We start from the raw sequence: 22,489 nt of genomic DNA, 5'->3' as shown, positions 1-22,489 counted from the left end.
AACCAGAAGAGACTTCCAGACACCAACAATGGATTCCTGGACCTGAAGACCTGTGAAAGATGGGGACCAACTCCAAGAAGCTCTGAAGAGTCCAGGGAGAACCGGAGCCTCTGCTAACCCGAATGGAGGTACAAAAGAAGAACCACCAGTGGGAAGACAAAGATAGTATTGCACCAAATAAGACAGATGCGGGATACTGGTTGGTGCAGAAGATTTACAACACTGGATGGATGAATGTGGTCTGGGTTGCGTCGCTGGATTCCGCCAACAAGCCTTGGCACACGCAAAGCTCGCAGTTAGCGGAAAATGGCGCTTCCTCGGACCAGGAGGGACCTGGTGGCCTCTTCCCAGGAGAGGGAGAAAGAGGGGCTCTCAGCAACTCAGAGAGGCCTCCGAAGACCAGGCAGCATGCACAGGAGTCACACGGCATGGGGACAAAGGAGGTGCAAATTGAGGCCCACGCAGCACAACACAAATGATTTGCACGCCACCGGACAACCACTCAGGAAGCTGTGCATTACAGGATGGAGTGCTGTGGGCCTAAGCTGTGCTGTGCATGATGAACGTCTTGGAAGGTCGCACACAAGTTTTGGCAACTGCAAGTCATGCGGTGCACAGGGGTACAGTCTTGCACGGGCAGGCAAGCTCTTACCTCCACCAAAGTTGGACAGCTGGACGTTGGGACTTTAGTCCACTACCTGTGTTGCTGGATCCACGCCTGTCGTCTCAAGATGGGACCCAAGCCACCGGTCGTCGCTGCAGAGAGATGTCTGCTGAAGCTGGGAAGTTACTTCCTCACTCCATAGGAGGTTCCTTCGGTTCTTCTGGTGCAGGCGGAAGACAGGCAGTCCTCGGAGGATGCACGATCTGGAAACTGTTGCAGTTGCTGGCAGGAACCAAAGACACAATGCTGCAGAAGTTGTCTGCTTCTTTGTTGCAGTTTTCTAGAGTTCCTGGAGTAGTCAGCGGTTGATCTGTCAGTACAAGATAAAGTAAAGGATGCAGAGGATTTCTGCAGGAGTCTTGCAATCCGAATCTGAAGAAACACCCAGACGAGAGACCATAAATAACCCTGAGAGGGGGATTGGTCACCTAACCAGGTAAGCACCTTTGAGGAGGGGTCTCTGATGTCAGCTGCTCGGAGAGTGCCCCACCACCTTGGAATCCAAGATGGCAAAACCCAAGGACACTCTGGAGGAGCTCTGAGCACCACCCCTGGGGTGGTGATGGACAGGTGAGTGCTCACTCCCCTTTCCTTTGTCCAGTTTCACGCTAGAGCAGGGACTGGGGGTCCCTGAACCAGTGTAGACTGGATTATGCAAGGAGGGCACCATCTGTCCCCTTCAAAGCATTTTCAGAAGCTCTGGGAGGATACCCCTCCCATGCCTATAACACCTATTTCCAATGGGAGAGGGACCACTTTATTAATGGAAATGCATTGTTCTGCCTTCCTGGGATTGAGCTGCGCAAGCTCCAGGAGGGCGGAAACCTGTCTGTGAGGTTGCAGCAGCTGGAGCAGCATTGAAAACCTCAGAAGGGGGGTATGGCAGTACTGGGGGTCCACTGTGGAGGCCCCAGAGTGCATGGGATTGTGCCACCAATACTGGAATCAGTATTGGGGTACTGTAGGAAAGTACCATCTTCCTTGGCATGTTGCTCACATTTTTACCTGTATGTCAGTATGTTTTTGGCTGTCACACTGGGATCCTGCTAGTCAGGACCCCAGTGCTCATATTTTATGGCCTAATGTGTGTGAATGTTTAGTGTTTGACTGTGTCACTGAGGCTCTGCTAGCCAGAACCTAAGTGCGTATGCTCTCTCTGCTTTTAAATTTGTCACTGTAGGCTAGTGACTTCATTTACCAATTTCAGTTGGCACACTGGCCCCCCCTTATAAGTCCCTAGTATATGGTACCTAGGTACCCAGGGCATTGGGGTTCCAGGAGATCCATATGGGTTGCAGCATTTCTTTTGCCACCCATAGGGAGCTCAGACAAACTCTTGCACAGGCCTGCCATTGCAGCCTGCGTGAAATAACGCACATGTTATTTCACTGCCATTTTCACTGCCCTTAAGTAACTTATAATTCACCCATATGCCTAACCTTCACTTGCTGAAGGTTAGGTGCAAAGTTACTAAGAGTGAGGGCACCCTTGCACTAGCAAAGGTGCCCCACATAGTTCAGGGCCATTTCCTGGGACTTTGTGAGTGTGGGGACGCCATTTCACATGTGCACTACATATAGGTCAATACCTATATGTAGCTTCACAATGGTAACTCCGAATATGGCCATGCAACATGTCTAAGATCATAGACTTGTCCCCCCATTCCAAATCTGGTATTGGGGAGCCAATTCCATGCATCCTGAGGGCTCCACTATGGACCCCCACTACTGTCAAACATGCTCTCTGAGGCTTGCACTGCTGCAACAGCTGCTGCCACCTCACAGACAGGGTTCTGCCCTCCTGGGGTCTGAGCAGCTCAGTCCCAGGAAGGCAGAACAAAGCATTTCCTCTGAGAGCAGGGTGTTACACCCTCCCCTTTTGGAAATATGTGTTACAGGCTGGGGAGGGGTAGCCTCCCCCAGCCTCTGGAAATGCTTTGAAGGGCACAGATGGTGCCCTCCATGCATAGGCCAGTCTACACCGGTTCAGGGACCACTTGTCCCCTGCTCTTGCGTGAAACTGGACAAAGGAAAGGGGAGTGACCACTCCCCTGTCCATCACCATCCTTGAGGAGGTGACAAGAGCTCCTCCAGTGTGTCCCAGACTTCAGCCATCTTGCTTTGCAAGGTGTGGGGGCACTCTGGAGGGCTCTGAGTGGCCAGTGGCAGCAGGTGATGTCAGAGACCCCTCCTGATATGTCCTTACCTGATAAGGTAGCCAATCCCCCTCTCAGGCCTATTTAGGGTCTCTCCTGTGGGTTCTCTTCAGATTCTGCTTGCAAGTTTCCTTCAGGAATCCTCTGCAACTACAACTTCATCCTCTGACCTCGGATCAACTACAGCCTGCTCCAGGAACCGCTGTAACAGCAATAAAGTATCCAGAAGGGATACTTTTCTTCTGCAACTTCGGCTCCAGCCAGCAACTCCAACAGTTTCCATGGTGTGCACACTCTGGGGACTCCCTGTCTTCATCCTGCACCAGAAGGACCGAAGAAATCTCCTGTGGGGGGACAGAGTCACTCCTCCGCTTACGCAGGCACCTTCCAAGATGACGACCGGTACCCTTGGACTCCTCTCACAGCGATGAGTGTGCTCCTAAGGACACAGAGGGTGGACTGCATCAACATAGACTTTCCTGAGGTCCTGCTGACGCAATTTGGAAGAGGTAAAACCTTGCCTTCCCTGAGAGCGACGGTACCCCTGTGTACTGCATCTTCTTCACCTTCTGAGGCCTCTGTGCACTGTTTGCAAAATTCCTTTATGCAAAGACTGGCCCAGGTCCCTAGCACTCCATCCTGAAACGCTCAACTCGGTGAGTTGTTCACCGGCGCCATGGGATCTTCCTTTGTTGTGCTGCACCAACTGTGTTTTGCACCTCCTTTGTCCCCATTTCCTGGGGCTCCCATGGGTGCTGCCTGGTATCCTGATGGCTCTCTAAAGTGCTGGGTGCCCCCTCTTCCTCCTCACACAGAGTTGAGGCCCCCAAGGTCCCTCCTGGGTCCAGCCAGCGCCATTTTGACCCAAAAACACATATTTGTCGTAACCAAGGCTTGTTGGCGACTTCCAACGCAAAATCACTTCTGCATCCATTTTCACGTTGTGGGACATCTTCTGCATCCTCCAGGAACCCGCTGGCATCTTCCTAGGGTACATTTCTGAAGTCTTTGTCCAACTGGGGACTCTTCTTTTGCACCCTCTTCTGGAACTTCTTTCGACTTCTGGAGTTGGTCCCCTTCATTTGCAGGTCTTCAGGTTCAGGAATCCAGCACTTGTTGTTTGCAGACTTGGTTGGTTACTGCAAACTCCCTGTCACCAGGTGTAGTGTGTCCTAAAGAAACTTGCAGTACTTTACTCCTGCTTTTTTGGGCTCTGGGGTGGGGTAATTTATTTACCTTTATTGTGTTCTTACTCTCCCAGCGATTCTGCACATACTACACTTGTCTAGGGTGGAATTCGTGATTCGCATTCCACTTTCTAAGTATATGGTTTGTGTTGCCCCTAGACCTATTTTCTCCCATTGCATTCTATAGCATTTCCTATTGTTTGCCCCATCCTATGTCTAATTTCTTACCTTATTTCTGTGTCTAGTGTATATATTGGGTATAATACATACCTCCAGAAGGAGTATTGCCTCTAGGATATTTTTAGTACTGTGCCACCCCAAATAAACTACCTTTAATTTTGGTAACACTGAGTATTGTCTTTACTTGTGTATAAGTATTGTGTAACTATATGTGGTATTGCATGAGCTTTGCATGTCTCCTAGTTCAGCCTAAGCTGCTCTGCTATAGCTACTTCTATCAGCCTAAGTTGCTACAACACTACTACTTCACTAATAAGGGATAACTGGACCTGGTATAAGGTGTAAGTACCCAAGGTACCCTCTACAAACTAGGCCAGCCTCTTACACCTATGGTTTGAAAAATGCACCTGACACTTTTTAAAGGCTGGTGAATACAGTCCTACAAGGCTGGAAGCTTTAAGTGCAGCATACTTAGATGATATTGCTGTATTTAGCTCAACCTGGGATGACCACCTGGTCAACCTCTGGAAGGATTTGGAGGCCCTGCAAAAGGCAGGCCTAACTATCAAGGCTTCAAAGTGCCAGATAGGGAAGGGGAAAGTGGTTTATCTGGGCTATCTGATAGGTGGAGAACAGTTTGAACCACTATAAGGGAAGATTCAGACCATTAAGGACTGGGCTCCCCCTCCTACACAGACCCAGGTCAGAGCCTTCTTAGGTCTCACTGGGTATTACAGGAGGTTCATTAAGAAATTTAGCTCAATTGTTGCACCTCTTAACGACCTCACAAGTAAGAAAATGCCTATAAAGGTATTATGGACAGCTAGCTGTCAGAAAGCTTTTGAGGAACTTAAGCAGGCTAGGTGCTCTGCACCTGTCTTGAAGAGTCCAAACTACTCCAATAAATTAATTGTCCAAACAGATGCTTCTGAATTAGGAGTAGGGGCTTTACTATCACAACTTAACTCAGAGGTCCAGGATAAACCTGTTGCTTTTATCAGCAGAAGGTTGACCCCCTAGAGAAAAGTGTTGGTCTGCCATAGAGAGGGAGGCCTTTGCGGTGGTCTGGGCCTTGAACAAGCTGAGACCCTACTTGTTTGAGACTCACTTCATTGTTCAAACAGACCACAAACCTCTATTATGGCTTTAACAAATGAAAGGTGAAAACCCTAAATGTTGAAGTGGTCCATTTCCCTACAGGTATGGACTTAACAGTGGAACATAGACCTGTGAGTACCCACTCCAATGCAGATGGACTCTCCTTATATTTCGACTTAGACAAGGAAGACGCATCTGGGCAACATTAGCCTTATTGTCCCTCGTTTGGGGGGGGGGGTTGTGTAGGAAAGTACCATCTTTCTTGGCATGTTACCCCCATGTTTACCTGTATGTCAGTATGTTGTTGCCTATCTCACTGGAATCCTGCTGATCAGGACCCCAGTGATCATAGTTTAGGGTCTAATGTGCGTGCTGTGTATATTGCTTGACTGTGTCACTGAGGCTCTGCTAATCAGAACCTCAGTGCTTATGCTCCCTCTGCTTTTAAATTTGTCACTATAGCCTAGTTGTAGGAAAGTACCATCGTGCCTGGCATGTTATCCCCATTTTTACATTTTTACATATTGTATGTTTGTTTTTGCCTGTGTCACTGGGATCCTGCTAGCCAGGACCCCAGTGCTCATAAAGTATGCCCTGTATGTGCTCCCTGTGTGGTGCCTAACTGTATCACTGAGGCTCTGCTAACCAGAACCTCAGTGTTTATGCTCTCTCTGCTTTTAAAATTGTCACTGCAGGCTAGTGACTAAATATACCAATTCTGATTAGCACCCTGGAACACCTTTATAATTCCCTAGTATATGGTACCTAGGTACCCAGGGAATTGGGGTTCCAGGAGATCCCTATGGGCTGACGCATTTCTTTTGCCACCCATAGGGAGCTCAGACAATTCTTACACAGGACTGCCACTGCAGCCTGAGTGAAATAACGTCCACGCTATTTCACAACCATTTTACACTGCACGTAAGTAACTTATAAGTCACCTATATGTCTAACCCTCACTTAGTGAAGGTTAGGTGCAAAGTTACTTTGTGTGTGGGCACTCTGGCACTAGCCAAGGTGCCCCCACATTGTTCAGGGCAAATTCCCCGGACTTTGTGAGTGCGGGGACACCAATACACGCGTGCACTACATATAGGTCAATACCTATATGTAGCGTCACAATGGTAACTCTGAACATGGCAATGTAACATGTCTAGGATCATGGAATTGTCCCCCCAATACCATTCTGGTATTGGGGGGACAATTTCATGCATCCCAGGGTCTCCAACATAGAGCTCGGGTACTGCCAAACTAACTTTCCTGGGTTTTCTCTGCAGGTACCGCGGCTGCCAACCCTCAGACAGGTTTCTGCCCCCCTGGGGTCTGGGCAGCCCAGTCCCAGGAAGGCAAAACAAAGGATTTCCTCTGAGAGAGGGAGTTATACCCTCTCCCTTTGGAAATAGTTGTGAATGGCCTGGGAGGAGTAGCCTCTCCTGGCCTCTGGAAATGCTCTGAAGGGCACAGATGGTGCCCTCCTTGCATAAGCCAGTCTACACCGGTTCAGGGATTCCCCAGCCCTGCTCTGGCGCAAAACTGGACAAAGGAAAGGGAAGTGACCACTCCCCTGACCAGCACCTCCCAGGGGAGGTGCCCAAAGCTCCTCCAGTGTGTCCCAGACCTCTTCCATCTTGGATACAGAGGTGTAAGGGCACAATGGATAGCTCTGAGTGGCCAGTGCCAGCAGGTGACTTCAGAGACCCCTCCTGATAGGTGCTTACCTTTCTCTGTAGCCAATCCTCCTCTGAGGGCTATTTAGGGCCTCTCCTGTGGGCATCTCAGCAGATAACGAATGCAAGAGCTCACCAGAGTTCCTCTGCACTTCCCTCTTCGACTTCTGCCAAGGATCGACCGCTGACTGCTCCAGGACGCCTGCAAAACCGCAACAAAGTAACAAGAAGACTACCAGCAACATTGTAGCGCCTCATCCTGCCGGCTTTCTCAACTGTTTCCTGGTGGTGCATGCTCTGAGGGCTGTCTGCCTTCACCCTACACTGGAAGCCAAGAAGAAATCTCCCGTGGGTCGACAAAATCTTTCCCCTGCCAAAGCAGGCACCAAACTTCTGTATCACGGGTCCTCTGGGTCCCCTCTCATCCTGACGAGCGTGGTTCCTGGAACACAGGAGCTGAGTCCAAGTGTCCCCGACAGTTCAGTGGCCCTTCTGTCCAAATTTGGTGGAGGTAAGTCCTTGCCTCCCCACGCCTGACAGTAATCCTGTGTACTGCGTGAACTGCAGCTGCTAGGGCTTCTGTGCACTTCTGCAAGACTTCCTTCGTGCACAGCCTAGCCCAGGTCCCCAGCACTCCATCCTGCATTGCCCAACTCACTGAGTTGGACTCCGACTTCGTGGGACTCCCTTTTGTTGTGCTGAGTCGATGGTCGTCCTCAGATCTTCTGAATGCCTTTTCAGGTGCTTCTATGGGTGCTGCATGCTTCTGCGTGGGCTCTCTGTGTTGCTGAGCACCCCCTCTGTTTCCTCCTCCAAGGGGCGACCTCCTGGTCCTTACTGGGCCCTGGCAGCACCCAAAATCCTCAACCATGACCCTTGCAGCTAGCAAGACTTGTTTTCGGTCTTTCTGCATGGAAACAACTCTGCATCCTCCAGCACGCCGTGGTACATCTTCTGACCAAAGGAGAAGTTCCTGGCACCTTCTGTTGTTGCAGAATCTTCGGCTTCTTCCACCCGGAGGCAGCCCTTTTGCACCTTCATCTGGGGCTTAGTGGGCTCCTGCACCCCCTGGACATTTGCGTGACTCTTGGACTTGGTCCCCTTCCTTTCAAGGTCCTCAGGTCCAGGAATCTGTCTTCAGTGCTGTAGGAAAGTTCCATCTTACCTGGCATGTTACCCCCATTTTCACTGTATGTATGTATGTTTTAGCCCTGGTGTCACTGGCAGGACCCCAGTGCTCATAGTATGTGCCCTGTATGTGTTCCCTGTGTGGTGCCTAACTGTACCACTGAGGCTCTGCTAACCAGAACCTCAGTGTTTATGCTCTCTCTGCTTTCTAAATTTGTCACTGCTGGCTAATGGCTAAACTTACCAATTCTCATTGGCACACGGGTACACCCATATAATTCCCTTGTATATGGTACTTAGGTACCCAGGGTATTGGGGTTCCAGGAGATCCCTATGGGCTGAAGTATTTATTTTGCCACCTGTAGGAGGTTGGCCTGGCTTGTAGTGGATACCAGAGGTACTTACACCTCGTGCCAGGTCCAGTTATCCCTTATTAGTGTACAAGAGGTGTTTCTAGCATCTTAGGCTGATAGAGGGTAGCTATGGCAAAGCAGCTTAGGCTGAACTCTGAGACATGTAAAGCTCCTACTATACCACTTATCATATGCACAATATCATAAGAAAACACAATACACAGAGTTACTAAAAATAAAGGTACTTTATTTTAATGACAATATGCCAAAAGTATCTCAGTGAGCATCCTCAGTAAGAAGATAAGATATATACACAAGTTATATGTACACAAACCAAAATTAGGTAAGTAAGAGCAAGAAAAGTAATGCAAACAGTGTACAATTACAATAGGTTGCAATAGGAGCACATAGGTCTAGGGGCAACACAAACCATATACTCCAAAAGTGGAATGCAAACCACGGATGGACCCCAGACCTATGTGAGCTAGTAGAGGGTCTCTGGGACTGTAAGAAAACAGTGAGGGTTAGAAAAATACCCCACCCCAAGACCCTAAAAAATAGGAGTAAATTACACCTACTACCCCCAGAGAGCACAGAAGCCGTGATAGGGGGATTCTGTAGGAAGAACAAACACCAGCAATGCACTGACAACGGATTTCCGGACCTGAGTACCTGTAAGACAAGGGGACCAAGTTCAATAGTTGCGACAGTGTCGAGAGTGGGCAGGAGCCCAGGAAATGCCAGCTGAAGGTTCAAGGAAGCTGCCACTGGTTGGAAGAAGCTTGGAATTCTGCAAGAAAGAAGAGGACTAGGAACTTCTCCTTTGGAAGACGGATGTCCCACGTAGCGGTGAAGCTTGCAGAGGTGTTCCCACGCAGAAATACCACAAACAAGCCTTACTAGCTGCAAGGGTGGCTGTGGAGGTTTTTGGGTGCTGCTGTGGCCCAGGAGGGACCAGGATGCAGACACTTGGAGGAGGGGACAGAGGGGGCACTCAGCAACTCAGAGAGCCCTCACAGAAGCAGGCAGCACCCACAAAAGTAGCCCAACAGGCACTTAGAAGAAAAGTGAACCAGAGTCCACGCAAAGTCATAAAAGGGAGTCCCACGACGCCGGAGGACAACTCAGAAGGTTGTGCACTGCAGGATGGAGTGCCGGGACCCAGGCTTGGCTGTGCATGAATGAAATCCTGGAAGAGGGCACAGGAGCCGGAGCAGCTGCAAATCACATAGTACGCAGCTTTGAAGTCTAGCGTAGGGAGGCAAGGACTTACCTCCAACAAACTTGGACTGAAGAGTCACTGGACTGTGGGAGTCACTTGGACAGAGTAGCAGTGTTCCAGGGACCATGCTCGTCGGGTTGACAGGGGACCCAGAGGACCAGTGATGCAGTCTTTTGGTGCCTGCATTAGCAGGGGAAAGATTCCGTCGACCCACAGGAGATTTCTTCTGAGCTTCTGGTGCAGGGTGAAGGCAGGCTAACCCCAGAGCATCTACCACCAGGAAACAGTTGAGAAAGCCAGCAGGATTATGCGCTACAATGTTGCTGGTAGTCGTCTTGCTACTTTGTTGTGGTTTTTCAGGCGTCCTGGAGCAGTCAGCGGTCGATCCTTGGTAGAAGGTGAAGAGGGAGATGCAGAGGAACTCTGGTGAGCTCTTGCATTCGTTATCTGAAGAATTCCCCAAAGCAGAGACCCTAAATAGCCAGAAAAGGAGGTTTGGCTACCAAGTTAGGAGGATTGGCTACCAAGAGAGGTAAGAGCCTATCAGAAGGAGCCTTGGACGTCACCTGTCGGCACTGGAAACTCAGAGCAGTCCAGTGTGCCACAGACACCTCTGTTTCCAAGATGGCAGAGGTCTGGGACACACTGGAGGAGCTCTGGGCACCTCCCCTGGGAGGTGCAGGTCAGGGGAGTGGTCACTCCCCTTTCCTTTGTCCAGTTTCGTGCCAGAGCAGGGCTGGGGGATCCCTAAACCGGTGTAGACTGGCTTATGCAGAGATGGGCACCATCTGTGCCCATCAAAGCATTTCCAGAGGCTGGGGGAGGCTACTCCTCCCCAGCCTTCACACCTATTTCCAAAGGGAGAGGGTGTTACACCCTCTCTCAGAGGAAGTCCTATGTTCTGCCTTCCTGGGCCAGGGCTGCCTGGACCCCAGGAGGGCAGAAACCTGTCAGAGGGATGGCAGCAGCAGCAGCTGCAGTGGAGACCCCGAAAAGGCAGTTTGGCAGTTGCTAGAGACCCGGGGGATCATGGAATTTGTCCCCCCAATGCCAGAATGGCATTGAGGTGACAATTCATTGATCTTAGACATGTTACATGGCCATGTTCGGAGTTACCATTGTGACGCTGTACATAGGTAGTGACCTATGTACAGTGCACACGTGTAATGGTGTCCCCGCACTCACAAAGTCCGGGGAATTTGCCCTGAACGATGTGGGGGGCCCCTTGGCTAGTGCCAGGGTGCCAACACAATAAGTAACATTGCACCCAACCTTCCCCAAGTGAAAGTTAGACATATAGGTGACTTATAAGTTACTTAAGTGCAGTGGTAAATGGCTGTGAAATAACGTGGACGTTATTTCACTCAGGCTGAATTGTCAGAGCTCCCTATGGGTGGCAAATGAAATGCTGCAGCCCAGAGGGATCTCCTGGAACCCCAATACCCTGGGTACCTCAGTACCATATACTAGGGATTTATATGGGTGTACCAGTATGCCAATGTGGATTGGTAAATTTAGTCACTAGCCTGTAAGTGACAAACTTGGAAAGCAGAGAGAGCATAACCACTGAGGTTCTGGTTAGCAGAGCCTCAGTGAGACAGTTAGTCATAACACAGGGAACACATACAGGGCACATACTTATGAGCACTGGGGCCCTGCCTGGCAGGGTTTCAGTGACACATAGGCTAAAACAACATATATACAGTGTAATATGGGGGTAACATTCCAGGCAAGATGGTACTTTCCTACAGTTCCCTTGGTACAGGTGCCACCCCAGGAGAGGTTTCTCCCACCACAGGAATGGTATCCTGAATGGCAGGGTGGGTAGGGGATACTTTGATGCCCTTTTTACCTGTTGTTGGAGAAGGATCAGGCCTTTTTCCCTCCTTTGCTTTTTCATTTCAGCTGAAATGAGAGGAAGCAATTCCTCAGGGATACCCAGCACGGCTGCATGGGTATTAAACTCTATCTCAGCCCAACCTGAGGCCTCTAGGTCATTACCTAAGAGACAGTCTCCAGGTAAGCTAGGTGATACTACCACCTGCTTAGGGCCAGTAACTCCACCCCAACTAAACTGAATTATAGCTAAGGGAAGAAACTTAGTGGACTTATGGACATCAATAATCTTGTACTGTTGTCCAATGATGTGTTGTTCAGGAGACACAAGGTTTTCAGTCACCAAAGTAATACTAGCGCCTGTGTCCCTGTAGGCCTGAGCCTCAACACCATTTATTGAAACTGTCTGCCTGCAATTATCCATTGTAAGGGGACAAGCAGCCAGTGTGGCAAGGCCACTGCCAGCAGGTGTGACAGAAACTGTCTTGGGACTGACTACCCCAGTTTCTATGATGGACTCATAAGTGAACCCAAGTACACCCTTTTTTGACTGTTGCCAGCAGTCCCACCACTATTATCACTACTGCTAGGGGCACTAGAGTTTGATGTGTTAGTGGTGGTAGGCTCAGGGGGTTTACCTGGACAGGACTTATCTCTTGGCCTATGGCCTTTATTTTTACACACAAAGCACCAAGGCTTTTTAATGTGTGTGGGTTGTGAAGAAGAGAAAGACGATGATTTATCCCCACCCCCTGAAGAGTGTTTAGGATTTGAAGAAGGATCTTTAGTTTTATCTTTATCCCCATGCTTATCCTGAGATTTCTCACCATCTTTCTTCTTGCCATCCTTGTCACCTCCCGTATGAACTTTTCTGTTAACTCTTGTTCTGACCCATTTGTCTGCCTTCTTTCCCAATTCTTGGGGAGAGGTCAGATCTGAGTCTATCAAGCACTGGTGTAACAAATCAGACACACAATTGTTAAGAATATGCTTTCTCAGAATAAGATTATACAGGCTTTCATAGTCTGAAACTTTACTGCCATGCAACCACCCTTCCAAGGTCCTCACTGAACAGTCCACAAAATCCTTCCAGTCTTGAGAAGACTCTTTTTTGGTGCCTCTGAACTTAATCCTGTATTGTTCAGTGGTTAAGCCAAATCCACCCAAGAGTGCATCTTTCAAAACTTTGTAGTAATTGGCATTACTTTCTCTGACAGTAAGGAGCCTATCCCTTCCCTTTCCAGTGAAAGATAGCCACAAAATAGCAGTCCACTGCCTTTGAGGGACCAACTGTACCACACAGGCCCTCTCAAGTGCAACAAACCACTTATGAATGTCATCCCCCTCCTTGTAAGGGGGGAATATCTTGTACAGATTCCTGGAATCTTGCTCTCTAACAGGGTTGCTATCAGAAATACTGCTGCTGCCGCCATGGGGAACCAACCCCAACCTCTGTCTTTCCCTCTCTATGTCTAGGGATTCCCTATCTAAGGCCGGCTGCTGAGGTTTAAGCTTCAGTCTGGTCTCTACCTGTCCCTGTCTGGACCCTGGTAACCTGGCCTCTAGGGATAAAGGATGCTCTACTGTTATGGGAACCTTTCTCACTACCAGCATCATGAGGTGCCCTGCTAGGGGGCAGACACTTTTCAGAACCCTCCCCAGCTTCTCCAGGGAACTCCTTTGAATCGGACTGGGAAGCTTCTCCCTTTTCTAATCTCTCATTTGATGGTCCAGACTGGTTCTGGTTATCTACAACAAGCATATGAAAGAGAAACTCTTTTGTAGGGTTCTTTCCTATACTCAAACCTCTATCCAGGCAGAGACCCCTCAAACTTTTATAGTTCAAACTCTCATACGTTGCATTAACAGTTTTGAGAGTGGAATCTACAACAGACATGATAGTATAGGTTTAAGGATAGTAAGAAAAAAAACATTTTAGAACTTTAGAAAGCACAGAGAAAAAAACTTTTTCTAACTTTGGGAAAACTTTTAGAAGTTTTCAAAAGCTTTTCAGAACTTTGTTAAAAGTTTTAGAATAGAAAAGTAAACGTTTTTGGTTAAGTGTACATATACTGACCTTTTTGGTATATGATTATCTCATGAAAAGTTCCAAATGACAAAGTGGTAAAGCAGTTGCAAGTACTTATCCCACCGCTGCCACCAATGTAGGAGGCTGGCCTGGCTTATAGTGGGTACCTTGTGGTACTTACACCCTGTTCTAGGTCTAGTTATCCCTTATTAGTAGAATAGAGGTGTTTCTAGCAGCTTAGGCTGATAGAAGGTAGCTATGGCAAAGCAGCTTATGCTGAACTAGGAGACATGCAAAGCTCCTACGATACCACTTATATCATATAGCACAATATCATAAGAAAACACAATACACAGAGCTACTAAAAATAAAGGTACTTTATTTTTATGACAATATGCCAAAAGTATCTCAGTGAGCACCCTCAGTTAGAAGGTAAGTAATATACACAAGTCATATGTACACAAACCCAAAACAGGTAAGTAATGGTAAGAAAATTAATGCAAACAGTGTAGGATTACAATAGGATGCAATAGGTGAACCTAGGTCTAGGGGCAACACAGACTATATACTCCAAAAGTGGAATGCGAATCACGAATGGACCCCAGACCTATGGGAGCTTGTAGAGGGTCGCTGGGACTGTAAGAAAACAGTCAGGGTGTCCAAGATACCCCACCCCAAGACCCTGAAGAGTAGGAGTAAAGTATACCTACTACCCCAATAGGACACAATAGTCGTGATAGGGGGATTCTGCAAGAACCACAAACACCAGCAAAGCACTGAAGATGGATTCCTGGACCTGAGGACCTGCAAGGCAAGGGGACCAATTCCAAGAGTCACGATAGTGTCCAGGGGGACAGGAGCCCAGGAAACCCCAGATGAAGGTGCAAGAAGGCTGCCTCTGGGTGGAGGAAGCCAAGGATTCTGCAAAAATGAAAAGGGCTAGGAACTTTTCCTTTGGATGGAAGATGTCCGACGGCGTGCTGGAGGTTGCAGAAGTGTTGCACGCAGAAATACCGCAAACAAGCCTTGCTAGCTGCAAGGGTTGCAGTAGAGGTTTTTGGGTGCTGCTGGGGACCAGGAAGGACTAGGACATCGCTACTAGGAGGAAGAGACAGAGGGCTCCCTCAGCAACTCAGAGAGCCCCCACAGAAGCAGGCAGCACCTGCAGAAGTACCAGAGCAGGCACTTAGAAAATTTGTGAACCGAAGTCCATGCAGAGTCCCAAAGGAGGGTCTCACGACGTAAGAGTCCAACTCAGAGGGTTGAGCACTGCAGGACGGAGTGCTGGGGACCCAGGCTAGGCTGTGCACAACGGAATCCTTGGAGAAGTGAACAGAAGCCGGAGCAGCTGCAAATCACGCAGTACACAAGTTTGCAGTCTAGCGTGGGGAGGCAAGGACTTACTTCCACCAAACTTGGACTGAAGAAACAGTGGACTGTGGGAGTCACTTAGATAGAGTTCTGTGGTCCAGGGACCACACTCGTCAGGATGAGAGGGGACCCAGAGGACCGGTGATGCAGTCTTTTGGTGCCTGCGTTAGCAGGGGGAAGATTCCGTCGACCCACTGGAGATTTCTTCTTGGCTTCCAGTGCAGGGGTAAGGCAGACAGACCCCAGAGCATGCACCACCTGGAAACAGTTGAGAAAGCCGGCAGGATGAGGCGCTACAATGTTGCTGGTAGTCGTCTTGATACTTTGTTGCAGTTTTGCAGGCGTCCTGGAGCAGTCAGCGGTCGATCCTTGGCAGAAGTGGAAGAGGGAAGTGCAGAGGAACTCTGGTGAGCTCTTGCATTCGTTATCTGAAGAATACCCCAGAGGAGAGACCCTAAATAGCCAGAAAAGGATGTTTGGCTTCCAAGAAAGGAGAATTGGCTACCAAGAAGGGTAAAAGCCTATCAGAGAGGGTCTCTGACGTCTCCTGCTGGCACTGGCCACTCAGAGCAGTTCAGTGTGCCCCCAACACCTCTGTTTCCAAGACGGCAGCGGTCTGGGACACACTAGAGGAGCTCTGGGCACCTCCCCTGGGAGGTATTGGTCAGGGGAGTGGTCACTCCCCTTTCCTTTCTCCAGTTTTGCACCAGAGCAGGGCTGGGGGATCCCTGAACCGGTGTAGACTGGCTTATGCAGAGATGGGCACAATCTGTGCCCATCAAAGCATTTCCAGAGGCTGGGGGAGGCTACTCCTCCCCAGCCCTTCACACCTATTTCCAAAGGGAGAGGGTGTAACACCCTCTCTCAGAGGAAATCCTTTGTTCTGCCTTCCTGGGCTGGGGCAGCCCAGACCCCAGGAGGGCAGAAACCTGTCAGAGGGGATGGCAGCAGCAGCAGCTGCAGTGGAGACCCCGGAAAGGCAGTTTGGTAGTACCCGGGTTCTGTGCTAGAGACCCGGGGGATCATGGAATTGTCCCCCCAATACCAGAATGGTATTGGGGTAACAATTCCATGATCTTAGACATGTTACATGGCCATGTTCGGAGTTACCATTGTGATGCTATACATAGGTAGTGACCTATGTATAGTGCACGTGTGTAATGGTGTCCCCGCACTCACAAAGTTCGGGGAATTTGCCCTGAACGATGTGGGGGCACCTTGGCTAGTGCCAGGGTGCACACACACTAAGTAACTTGGCACTCAACCTTCACCAAGTGAGGGTTAGACATGTAGGTGGCTTATAAGTTACTTATGTGCAGTGAAAAAATGGCTGTGAAATAACATGGACCTTATTTCACTCAGGCTGCAGTGGCAGGCCTGTGTAAGAATTGTCTGAGCTCCCTATGGGTGGCAAAAGAAATGCTGCAGCCCATAGGGATCTCTTGGAACCCCAATACCCTGGGTACCTAAGTACCATATACAAGGAAATGATATGGGTGTACCAGTGTGCAATGAGAATTGGTAAATTTAGTCACTAGCCTGCAGAGACAAATTCAGAAAGCAGAGAGAGCATAAACACTGAGGTTCTGGTTAGCAGAGCCTCAGTGATACAGTTAGGCACCACACAGGGAACACATGTAGACCACAAACTTATGAGCACTGGGGTCCTGGCTAGCAGGACCCCAGTGACACATATCGAACACACTGACAACATAGGGTTTTCACTATGAGCACTGGGCCCTGGCTAGCAGGATCCCAGTGAGACAGTAAAAACACCCTGACATATACTCACAAACAGGCCAAAAGTGGGGTAACAAGGCTAAAAAGAGGCTGCCTTCCGATAGTGAGGAAGGAGGATAAGTGTTCCCCCTGAATATTTTATATCAGTAGCCAGGCAATAGACTTTTGTCTGACAAAGTGAATAGTTATTGTCCCGAAATGATGTAACCACCAAACCTCCAAAACAAGGAGCAAAAATCTTTTGAAAAGCTGCAAATCTACTAGTAGCTAAAAGAGGTCTCTCTCAAGCCAGATAGAAATGGGTGAAGGGTATGGTGGCTTCATCCAAGAAATTTGCATATGTACTGTAGCAACTCTAATGGTCTGTGCTCATTTTCTGTAGGATAGATAACCATACCAAAGCTTGTATACAGTGAGGTATCAACATTGTAATTTACAATCATTTTCTTGAGAGTTATGGAACTACTTGATGAAACCCTATTATGCATGGGGTCTATCAGTCTTTGTGAAGTGCAAATGTGAACAAGTTCTATTCTTGGGGAGCTATGTGTATGCATGCATGTTCAAGGTCGAACTTTAGAAACTGTACAAGTCCAGTGGCTTTCTTAGGCTGGTCTGTTGATGTGTATCTTCTGCTGGTGTGGGCAGGTGTATAATTTGAGTGACATGTCAAAGACTAATGGTGATAGAGTGTTGATTGGGAGCCTCTATATAAACATGAGGTTGTCAAGACAGCTAATATTATCTTTACACTTGAGATAAAAAGATTGATAAGGAAAAACCTTAAATGTGCCTTTTAATGACTGATCCACTCACTTCTTTGTAGGATTCCAACTACTCAAGGACTCTTTCAGTGCCTGCAACAGGAATCTACCTGAAAACAAGAGTTTATGTTGAAGTGAAGGCCACAAATCTCACAAATAAGTACGTTGCATGATGTGGTAATGAATTTATTTGAGGAGTTATTGTAGCTGTGTCATACAACAAGCAACATATATCACCTTCTGTATTATTCTATCATTATCACAAATCACAAATGTATCTTGATGTGGGACCTGCTTCAGGGACTGTCAGTCCAGTAGTGAATTGTGCCTTGTGTGCAACAAACGTTTATTGCCTTTTTTATAGAAGCTGTATGTATGCAATTTGTACATGACTCATAAAGCTGTCTAGCTTTCTTTCTAACAGCAGCATCGGAGGGGGGGTGGAGAAATTCATTTTTTATGATATGAAATATCTCTAAGAAATAAAACATCACAATGCAATAAAACATTTTTTTAAAATAATATGGGCACTGCCTAATTTCCATATCAATTCCCAAATCTATCATTGTACAGTACAAGAAAGACCAATACATTTTAAGGTAAAAAAGAAGAAAAACATGCAGTTTTTCATATAATAACGATTTTCATTCATAATTGTTAACCTTGAACATAAATTCAAGCTGTTCATTAGAGTTCTAGGTAAAAACATTTCACTTGTAAAACATCAACTAAAAGTTTGTCAAGGTGCAAGACTGAAAATCACTGGGGGTATTTGTTAGGGATCTGATTTGTGAATCTTAACTAAAGTATATCTTCTTTCTGGCGGGTATTGGGAGAGATGTATTATCACTAGGTCAAATCCAACCCAGCCAAATCTTTGCTCTCTACTTGAGGTATCACTCTGACACAGCGCAAAATGGGCATTCTCAAGATCTTGAAACAAATATTTTTCACGATAATAATTATGAGGAAGTATGTATTCTGTAAATACTTGTTAACCACTTAGAATGCAATTCTGAAGGATTGCAAGTAGCACAACATTTCAGTCTCAGTATTTTCATTATATTTAACCTCAAAGAGCAGTGATATCGGTCTCTTAAAGGAACAGGAAGCGCAACACCAAAATAAAGTGTCTTATTGTGCACGGGGCATCGTGGGAGGGGTCAATATTAGGCCTGGATGGAGTTCGTGGAGTTCCACTGAAAAACTCTGCTGGATTTCACAGAGTTCCGTGCGTTAGCTGAGTATTGCTCGTCCACCCTTTGAGCTGAATTGGGCCTCCCCGGAGAACTCCTGGAAGCAGAACGTTTTATACTGAATTACTGATTCAAGTAAATCGCGCAACCATACTGCACAGCCTTGTGAGGAGGTCAGGCACAACGACGGGTCACTCTGCCACTCTAATGACAGACAATGGTAACAAGTACAAGTAACAAACTACAAGTAACATAAGTAGAAGTACTACTCACCCTTCGTGCTCTGCGGAGTAATGTGCCTTATGTAGTATCCCCATCACTCATCCAGTGGCACAAAGGGCGAATGAGCACACGTAACCTCAGTGGGCCTGCACAGGATTTATATTCCGCAGCCGCTTCAGAATGAGGAGGTGTATTGAAAGTTGTCAGGGGTGATTGAGTAGGCTGCGTGGCTTTGGCGTGGGCTGGTGCACCCTAGCCTGGGGCTTGTTTCCCACCATGGGGTCCTGCTGGATTTCAGTGTGGCTGGGGTCTCACTGGCACGGTACTCTTGGCTGCCTATGATGGACTGCAGTCTTACTCCGGGCAGGTGGCTGAATGGCCTTTGATGGGGCACTACCCACTCCCCGGGACACCGCAGCCTTGTAGGAGGCTAGCCTGGCTTATAGTGGGTAATTTGTGGTACTTACACCTTGTGCCAGGTCCAGATATCCCTTATTAGTAGATTAGAAGTGTTCTAGCAGCTTAGGCTGACAGAGGTAGCTATACCAGAGCAGCTTAGGCTGCTATACCACTCATATCATATTGTACTATATCATAAGAAAACACAATACTCAGAGTTACTAAAAATAAAGGTACTTTATTTTAGTGACAATATGCCAAAAGTATCTCAGAGCATATGCTCCCTTCGGAGGTAAGTAAAATACACAAAATATACACCCACACCAAAATCAGGTAAGTAAACAGTTAGAAAAGTAGTGCAAACACTGTAGAACACAATAGAATGCAATAGGAGACAATAGGCCTAGGGGTAACACAAACCATATACTCCAAAAGTGGAATGCGAACCACAAATGGACCACAAATGGACCCCAGGCCTAGTGTAGTGTGTAGAGGGTCACTGGGAGTGTAAGATACCCCACCCCAAGACCCTGAAAAGTAGGAGTAAAGTTACCCTACCACCCCAGAAAGACAGTAAAGTCGAGATAGGGTATTCTGCAAAGACAACAACTGACTGCAAAGCACTGAAGACAGATTCCTGGACCTGAGGACCTGTAAAGGAAGGGGACCAAGTCCAAGAGTCACACAAGTGTCCGGTGGGGGCAGGAGCCCACTAAACCCCGGATGAAGGTGCAAAAGGGCTGCCTCCGGTTGGAAGAAGTCGAAGATTCTGCAACAACGGAAGGTGCCAGGAATTTTTCCTTCGGTCAGAAGATGTCCCACGGCGTGCTGGAGGATGCAAAGTTGTTTCCACGCAGAAAGACTGCAAACAAGCCTTGCTAGCTGCAAGAGTCGTGGTTGAAGGTTTTGGGTGCTGCCAGGGACCAGGAGGTCGCCCCTTGGAGGAGGAGACATAGGGGGCGCTCAGCAACAGAGAGAGCCCACACAGAAGCAGGCAGCACCCGCAGAAGTACCTGAGCAGGTGTTCAGAAGATCTGAGCACAGCAGTGGTCTCAGCGGAACAAAAGAGGGTCCCACGAAATCGGAGTCCAACTCAGCAAGTTGGGCAATGCAGGACGGAGTGCTGGGGACCTGGGCTGTGCTGCGCACGAAGGAAGTCTTGCAGAAGTGCACAGGAGCCCTAGCAGCTGCAGTCCATGCAGTACACAGGATTACTGTCTGGCGTGGAGAGGCAAGGACTTACCTCCACCAAATTTGGACAGAAGGGTCACTGGATTGTCGGGGACACTTGGATCCAGCTCCTGTGTTCCAGGGACCACGCTCGTCAAGATGAGAGGGGACCCAGAGGACCGGTGATGCAGAAGTTTGGTGCCTGCATTAGCAGGGGGAAGATTCCGTCAACCCACAGGAGATTTCCTCTTGGCTTCCAGTGCAGGGTGAAGGCAGACAGCCCTCAGAGCATGCACCACCAGGAAACAGTCGAAAAAGCCGACAGGATGAGGCACTACAATGTTGCTGGTAGTCTTCTTGCTACTTTGTTGCAGTTTTGCAGGCATCCTGGAGCAGTCAACAGTGGATCCTTGGCAGAAGTCGAAGAGAGAAGTGCAGAGGAACTCTGGTGAGCTCTTGCATTCGTTATCTGAAGACAAGCCCACAGGAGAGACCCTGAATAGCCCTCAGAAGAGGATTGGCTACCTAACCAGGTAAGAGCCTATCAGGAGGGGTCTCTGACGTCACCTGCTGGCACTGGCCACTCAGAGGTCTCCATTGTGCCCTCACACCTCTGCATTCAAGATGGCAGAGGTCTGGGACACACTGGAGAAACTCTGGTCACCACCCCTGGGGTGGTGATGGACAGGGGAGCAGTCACTCCCCTTTCCTTTGTCCAGTTTTGTGCCAGAGCAGGGGCTGGAGGCTCCCTGAACCAGTGTAAACTGGCTTATGCAAGGAGGGCACCATCTGTGCCCTTCAAAGCAGTTCCAGAGGCTGGGGGAGGCTACTCCTCACCAGCCCTTAACACCTATTTCCAAAGGGAGAGGGTGTAACACCCTCTCTCAGAGGAAATCCTTTGTTCTGCTTTCCTGGGCCAGGGCTGCCCAGACCCCAGGAGGGCAGAAACCTGTCTGAGGGTTGGCAGCAGCGGTAGCTGCAGAGAAAACCCCAGAGAGCTAGTTTGGCGGTACCCGGGGTCCATGCTGCAGCCCCGGGGACGCATGGAATTGTCCCCACAATACCAGAATGGCATTGGGGTGACAATTTCATGATCCTAGACATGTTACATGGCCATGTTCGGAGTTACCATTGTGATGCTACACATAGATATTGACCTACATGTAGTTCAACCGTGTAATGGTGCCCCCACACTCACAAAGTCCAGGGAATTTGCCCTGAACAATGTGGGGGCACCTTGGCTAGTGCCAGGGTGCCCTCACACTAAGTAACTTTGCACCTAACCTTCACTAAGTGAGGATTAGACATATAGGTGACTTATAAGTTACTTAAGTGCAACGTGGACGTTATTTCACTCAGGCTGCAGTGGCAGTCCTGTTTAAGAACTGTCTGAGCTCCCTATGGGTGGCAAAAGAAATGTTGCAGCCCATAGGGATCTTCTGGTACCCCAATTCCCTGGGTACCTAGGTACCATATACTATAGTGACAAATTTAAAAGCAGAGCGAGCATAATCACTGATGTTCTGATTAGCAGAACCTCAGTGACACCGTCAAGCACTATACAGACACACACATTAGGCCATAAACTATGAGCACTGGAGCAGGATCCCAGTGAGACAGGCAACAACATACTGACATACAGGTAAAAATGGGGGTAACATGCCAAGGAAGATGGTACTTTCCTACAGATTACTAGTGTATATATTGTGTAATTTACTTACCTCCTAAAGAAGTATAGTCTCCAATGGTATTTTTGCCATTGTGTCACTAAAATAAAGTACCTTTATTTGTGTAACACTGAGTTTTGTCTTTCATGTGTGTGAGTACTGTGTGACTACAGTGATATTGCAAAAGCTTTGCATGTCTCCTAGTTCAGCCTTGGCTGTTCTGCCAACAGCTACCTCTAGACAGCCTGGCTTCTAGACACAGATTATATTTCACTAATAAGGGATAACTGGACCTGGTATAAGGTGTAAGTACCTTTGGTGCCCACTACAATCCATGCCAGCCTGCTACAGGAGCAGAGAAAAGCAATGGGAGGGAGGGGGCCAGAGGGGCTCAACGACTGTGTGGCTCTTGGTGTCAGAGTACATCAGTGAAGCTACTGC

The 22,489-nt window shown here is 48.3% G+C and overlaps 1 protein-coding gene across 1 annotated transcript in view; it reads left to right on the top strand.

Annotated features, from left to right (window-relative positions):
• Positions 1-22,489, top strand: part of ZPLD1 (zona pellucida like domain containing 1) — a 473,205-nt gene that overhangs the window by 266,603 nt on the left and 184,113 nt on the right. Inside the window, exon 6 of the mRNA XM_069204797.1 lies at positions 17,457-17,554. Coding sequence (XP_069060898.1) covers positions 17,457-17,554 — 98 coding nt within the window. The remainder of the gene's footprint in view (positions 1-17,456; positions 17,555-22,489) is intronic.

This window comes from Pleurodeles waltl, chromosome 8, assembly GCF_031143425.1.
Source record: "Pleurodeles waltl isolate 20211129_DDA chromosome 8, aPleWal1.hap1.20221129, whole genome shotgun sequence".
Classification (NCBI taxonomy): Eukaryota; Metazoa; Chordata; class Amphibia; order Caudata; family Salamandridae; genus Pleurodeles; species Pleurodeles waltl.
This window is presented reverse-complemented; position numbering and strand designations above follow the sequence as displayed.